The 6677-nt window shown below is 44.2% G+C and overlaps 1 protein-coding gene across 1 annotated transcript in view; it reads left to right on the forward strand.

Moving 5' to 3' along the window:
- KIAA1211L (KIAA1211-like ortholog) overlaps positions 1–5577 on the forward strand; it is a 28375-nt gene extending 22798 nt beyond the window's left edge. The window contains exons 8-10 of the mRNA XM_009072791.1: positions 2535–2734; positions 4508–4640; positions 5432–5577. Of these exons, the coding sequence (XP_009071039.1) occupies positions 2535–2734; positions 4508–4640; positions 5432–5577 (479 nt within the window). The remainder of the gene's footprint in view (positions 1–2534; positions 2735–4507; positions 4641–5431) is intronic.
- The last annotated feature ends 1100 nt before the right edge of the window (positions 5578–6677 follow it).

Here is a 6677-nt window from a genome sequence, read left to right on the forward strand (position 1 = left end):
GGTTGCCTAGGGAGATTCTGAGACCTGTCCTGTCTTTGGAGGGTTTTGAGAACAGATTAGAAAGATACATATTGGTGAGAGAAGAGTTTATGTGAAATTGAACTTTGAACTGATCTTGCCTTGCAGCTGACTAAATGACATCTTGAGATCTCTCCCAGCCTTACTCTCTATCATCCTATAAAATAAGACAAAAATGAGGTGAGGAGAGCCAGTGGAAGGGAAAAAAAACTAGCAAAGGGAAAAAGATTCTGGGAGGAACAGCTGTTGTTATGTGAAGATGGGGGTTAGGTGGGATGCAGAGAATTGGAGTAACATGCTGTGCAAAAGGGAGGGAAGCTCCTTCACTGCTCAGGGGCTCTGCTTTATCTGTGCTGCGTTTGCACAGCTGGAATTTCTGGCTTGTTTCTTCCAGAGGTTTTCCTTCAAGATTGCATGAGGGGAACATGAAGGGAAATGCAGTCATCAGCTGGCAAAACATCTTGCTCTGGCATTAAAGAAAAACATATTTCTTTTCTCTTTTTGTGGTTTTTAGCTGACACAGGCTTTACAAGGTTTGCAGGTTCAAATAACTAGTCTGTCTCTGGTGAGGTATAACAATGACTTGAGAAAATCCATGAGCAAAGTAAGTTTGTGGGCTTCCATGATATGCCTGAGTTTGCAGACTCCAGCTCTTGGGAGAGCATCATCCCTTTCATCGGCCATGCCTTCATAAGGCATCTCAAATGTGCCTTCAGAGACATTTGCCTGCTTTCCTGATCAGGGCCACACTCATCTGAACAAGACCATAGCCCTCCAGAAATGTGCCTGACAGCTCTGCAAGGTCCTGTGGCTGGGAGACCTGGCTCTGCACCAGCAGAGCACCTGAGCCCCAAGGGACTCCAGGGCAGAAATCCTTTCTGGCTAGCTCTGCCCCCTCCCAGGTCCCTGATCAGGATGCTGTAAGGAGGTAACAAACATTTCCTAGGCATAGGACCACATGTGATTTGAGGATGAGAAGCTTAACTTCTGCTCTGAAATAGCTTTCTATAAATGTTGGTACATCAGTGGCCAGAAATGGCTGAGAAACATTAAATCATTTTTCCTGACTCTAAGAGTGTTAGTACTGTTCTGGGTTCTCTTTCAAACTATGCAGAAGTTCCACATTAGTTGGAAAACTCAATTTTGAGTGCAGTATAAGCCAATTAACAAAGTGGAGAACTTGGGGGACGGAGCCAACAAAGCTGCTGAGCCTCTTCTCTTGATCCAGTTCTGTTCAGTGAACAGACAGGATTTCCCTTCACAGAATATTTGAATAGAGCATATTTCACTTCCCCATACCCCTGGACACTGCACATCTCTGGGTAGCAGCTCTGAGGACAGCAGGGCCCTCTTTGGACCCTCTACTCTAGAAAGTGTCACTGTTTCTTATCTGACTGAAGTCTCAGTTCTGGCAGAGCATGATGAAAGTGACTGGTCCCAGTGCAGAGCACAGTCAGCATCAGCAGGGAGAAGAGCACTGGAGCATCTCCCCTATGAGGACAGGCTGAGGAAGTTGGGGCTGTTCAGTCTGGAGAAGAGAAGGTTGTGTGGAGACCTCAGAGCAACTTTTCAGTATCTGAAGGGTCTCCAGAGAAGTCAGAGAGTGACTCTTTGCTAGGAGCTGCAGTGACAGGACAAGGGGCAATGGGTTCAAATTGAAGGAGGGGAAATTTAGAGCAGATATTTAGAAAGTTTTTCCCTGTTCTGGTGGTGAGACACTGTCCCAGGGTGCCCAGGGAGGCTGTGGCTGCCCCAACCCTGGCAGTGTTCACAGCCAGGTTGGATGAGCCTTGAGCAACCTGCTCTGGTGGGAAGTGTCCCTGCCCAGGGCAGGGGTTGGGACTAGGTGATCTCTAAGGTCCATTCCAACACCTAAAATTCTGTGATTCCATGATAAGCCAAAGTAAACCTCATGCCTGAAGACCAGGAAGTCACTATATGGTTTTAGCTTCAACAGACTGTTTTGCACAGTCACCCACAGCTCTTGCAGGCACCAAGGGGCTGTGTGGGGGAAGCTGCTCCTAAAGGGCTGCAAAGAAGGCAGGAATCAGACCAAGGCATCAGCTGCTGCTGCATGGGCAGTGGAACAGCTGGAGCCGAGGGCAGAGGCAGTGGGGAGGAGGTTATCTTTGCAACACTATGGTTTAGCTGTGTCCACCTCTGAATCAGCTGCTGTTTGTCTCTAAGAGGTTGTGGAAGAGGGAGCAGGAGGGGAGACCTTGGGAAGTGGGATGATTAGTGAAGCTTGATTCATGTTTCTGCATCTCCCTCATATGAGGGCAGTTACACTGTGACTCCAGCTGAACAAAGATGCAAAATGCTTTTCACCAGTAGAATGATAACTTAAACCAGTGAGCACAGGAAAATTGCTCTCTGGAGACCAAACTAAGCAGAATTCCTATTTACCCAGGCTGCTTTCATGTCCTGGGACCAATCAGCGTATTTAGCAAGTGCGAGCGGAAGCTAATTGCAACTCTTTTTTCCTCTAACTATGTGCATAAATAATCTGTCAACAGAGAAAAGTGTGCCTTCCCCCGTGGCTGTTGGAGACTATGGAAGAGATCCTGACACTCCTGCAGAACCAGCCTGGATTTCCATAGCAAGGCAAAAGCAGTGGGGCATGCAGCAGGAGAAGGAACTCAACAGAGAAAACCTGGTGGCTCCAGATGCTAAGGCAGATGTAGAGAAACAGAATAAAGAAAAGGAACAAACAGAGGTACTTAGAGTGCAGATTTGTGATACTTTCACATCACCTTCCTGTAGTATTCTTTGGATCTCCTGCTATATTACCAGTCATGCCATAATGATTGCAGATGCTTATGGAGTATAACCATAAGTAACCAAGGCATTGCTCTTGGAAATTGTTCCAGATTCAGAGCTCTCTGATCATCCAGATATGTAATTTTGTATTTCCAAGAAATCCTGGAACTATGTGAGGTGTGTAAAATTTCTTGGCATACCGGATCTAACATGTGTATTGCATGCTAAAATACCCAAAATGAAATGCTAAATTGTACAGTCTCTGATCTTTCTGAATATAGAGGGAATATGTTCTCTTCAACTACCCTTCTAAGCACAGCATTTCATTGAACCTCCTCTACCTCCTGACTGATTTAACACTGAATGAACAGCTTGGTCCCAGAAGCTCCTAGGTAACAATTTTTAGAGACTTGAGAAGTGAAATAGGATAAAAATAACTTTTGCACTTGCGGAGAGTGCCAAGATACAAATCCTGGTTCCCTGTATATGGATAATTCAGAAGCCTATGTGGTGCCTTGGAATATGGGCTGAGATTGCCTCTTCACAGAGCCCATGCAGAAGAGGCTGATACTGGTAGGGAGTGATCTTCCCAGATGACAAAGCTGTGCCAGCAGAGGTGCTTGGCACGAATCCACAACATATCAAGGCTTTCCTGGTCCTGGACTGGTTCACAGGGCAGCAGTGTGTGAGTGCTGCCTGCTCTGTGTCCTGCACAGCAAGAACCCTGCACTGATGCAGGAGCATGTGTGTCCCACACCAATAGAGCATCCCAGTGCAAATGGCCTACTTTCCTGTTTCAGATGGTGCTGTTACCAATCCAGACAGCTGCATTATATCCCAGAATAAGAGAAGATTTCCAGATGATGAAAAATAGCAGTGATTAGATTAACAAGAAATAATACCTAATAAGATGTCTAGACAAGCTTATGAGCTGCAATAATGCCCAACATTGTCGTAGTACTTAAATACCAAGGGTTTAAATGATCCCAAAATACATTTTCTATGTCGGAATAGGAAACTCCAGATTTTAGCTGGCAATGATCCCTTAAATTCATGCCATGCATTTTATTTCCCTGTATCAGCTAACACAGAAACACACCAAGATGCTCCTGACTGCAGCATGTGAGCCTTGGTGCCACTGTACTACTCCCACCTTCTCCTTCTCCCACATGGCACCAGGCACTGTCACTTCAGGGTAGTTTTTGATACTGGCAATAAAATCTGTGGGAAGATGTGTTTGATTTCTTTCTTATGAAAAACCCATTTGCCATCAACTGTCCAAAAACACAGTGTCCTAACCCACAAAATTTGGGAAGTGGAAGGGAAGCATGAGAGAACAAGACTGTTTCCAAATCCTATATATGCTAGTAGAGATGTGCAAAGGACTTGGAATACATTTTGCCTTGAAGACTATAATTATCTACTCACAGATACCATTTTGAATAAGAGATAGAGAGGAACAGTTTGAATTTGTAAAGTTGAGTATCATGGATGTTAATGGGAAACCAGTGGAACTTTCTGGCCAGGACAGTTTGAATTTATAAAGTTGAGTATCATGGATGTTAGTGGGAAACCAGTGGAACTTTCTGGCCAGGTATCAGCTCAAGGGAGAGGACTGGGTGTGATGTGTGTTGGCCTGTGGCAGGCACCACATCCACTCCCTTTCCTCCTGTTCTTCCAAGCTTCATCCTCCCTGCATTGCTTGGATTTTATCCCTCTCTGTCCTCAGGGGTCAGTGAAGCAACAATGGAGCAAACCTTCACACTTGGCACCTAAAGCTGCTTCTGAGGAGCAGAGGAAAGAGACAAAGTCTGAAGTGAAGGAGTCCCTGCTGAGAACCAATTCACTGTCACATTTTCCTGGTAAGGCTGTTATCTCATAACCTTGTCAGAAGAAATCCTGCTTGTGTGGGCTGCAAAAAGAGTAGGGGCTACATCCTAATCTCCTCCTCAGCCCCACATCAGCCAGGGCAAAGAATTTTCTCTGCACTCACATCTGGGGTTTCATTTGGTGGCATATTCTTTTGATCAGTTTGATTATGAGCAAAAGAGTAATGAGAAGTAGTCAAAACTCATGTTGAAAGAAACGTGAAACAATTGTGCTAGTCCATTTCACAGGACAGGGGCCCAAATGCACTATCCTAGTGTAAAATGGATGATCAGTTTTCATGGGGTGTCCTAAGCGAGCTGGAATGATGTGATCAGAAACTGTCTGACCATCAGTCCTCCCACAATAACTTTGTTCTAAATCACTTTGGTAAATTAAAATTTGAAAGAAGGGCAGAAGTTCTGAAGGTAATAAAATTCCTATAAGTTGGGGGCTGGTTAAAGGAGGAATTTGCAAGTGAATGCTTTTGCTAATGAGATGACTCTTCTTTGGCCTGGGTGTTTACCCAGGGCACAGCAAAGAATCCAGGTCATCATGTTGGGTTTTGGTAGATTTAGGGACCAAAAGATATTAGTGATGAGAAAAGCACTGTCTTATCTAGAGCACAGAATGGTAATTTCCTCAATGACACACTGCAGAAGAAGCTTCCATGTGAAATGCCAAGATTTTCTACCACAGGGCAAGGCATGGGAAGATTTTAATGAAAGAGATGAGTGCTGAGCTACACAGCAAGCAAGTGTAAAATATCCCTGTGTTTTATTCACAGTAGCTCCAGCACCTGCACTGGTGGATAAGGAGGAAATAAGCCACTTGAAGAAAAGCAGTAACGTTGCTCCGGATCAGCCATCGTGGATGGAACTGGCCAAAAAGAAATCTCAAGCTTGGAGTGATATGCCACAGATTATAAAATAGAAAAGTGCAAACAAACAGCATCTTTCATAATTAAGTCAACTACTTAACTGAACTTCTACAGACCAGCTAATCATCTCTTGATACAGGAGAAGAGGTTTATCATACAGCTGTGGAGAAAGTGTGCAATAGGTGCAGTCAAGAAGTTTACCTTCAACTTTGTAGCAATCAGGATTACAATGGCAATGGATTATGCTAAGGACATACTTACACTTTGGAAAATAAAAGTTTTGCCTTATGTATTTCCTGCATTTTCTCCTTTTAATGACCTTTGCATCAAAACAGGATCTCTGCTAGACTTTTCTGCCTTCTGTTGTTGCTGGAAAATTCTACTTGTTACGGTTTTGTCTGTTTACATTTATAAATTGTGCACTAACATCCTGAGTCTGTTGCTGTGTTTCACTGGAATCGCCTGATGCACTTTCTACCAAAGCTGTTAGGCCCATGGAATTATTCATGGGTAGGTGCTAGGAGTATTCCATTAAAAGGTGTTGCTTGAGCTGTGTGTTTGCCTGGCTGAGCCAGTGGTCCTGTTTCTGGGGTTGGGTTACATTTCAGGAGGCAAAAATAAGCACGTTTATGCGTGACCATGAATAAAAATTCCTCAGCTCCTTCTCTGAGCAGCCTTGGTTGCACAATGTTTGCTAGCAGGTGAGCAGTAAGAGAACTGAACTGAGTCAGAAGCTCATCAATGCATCCACAGTTGCCTTCCCACCTGAATTTATCAGGTAACAACTGGCTTTCCTTTTTGTGAAATCCTCATGCCCAGTCAGGAGTATGGTATTAGTAGCAATGCACAATGTGGGTTTAGTTGAAAATCAAGAACTGAAAACCCTTGAGCTAGAGTCCAAACTGAAATGCTAGGGAAAAGTGGGAATTTCTTCATGGCATCAGCTTCACATATCACCCCCTGTATAATCTTAATTCTTCTCACAAAAACCACAGACAGCAAGTCTGTACTACCTTTATATAACATTCCCATGCTCCCTGTCCTGAGTCTCCCCCACCAGTTTGTGACTCATGAAGTCTCCCAGGCTCTTCACCTGCATCTCTTTAACAAGACTGACAAGATAAATCATTTACTGCTGATTGACTGAAGTCAC

Source organism: Acanthisitta chloris, unplaced genomic scaffold, assembly GCF_000695815.1.
Source record: "Acanthisitta chloris isolate BGI_N310 unplaced genomic scaffold, ASM69581v1 scaffold24194, whole genome shotgun sequence".
NCBI classification, from domain to species: domain Eukaryota; kingdom Metazoa; phylum Chordata; class Aves; order Passeriformes; family Acanthisittidae; genus Acanthisitta; species Acanthisitta chloris.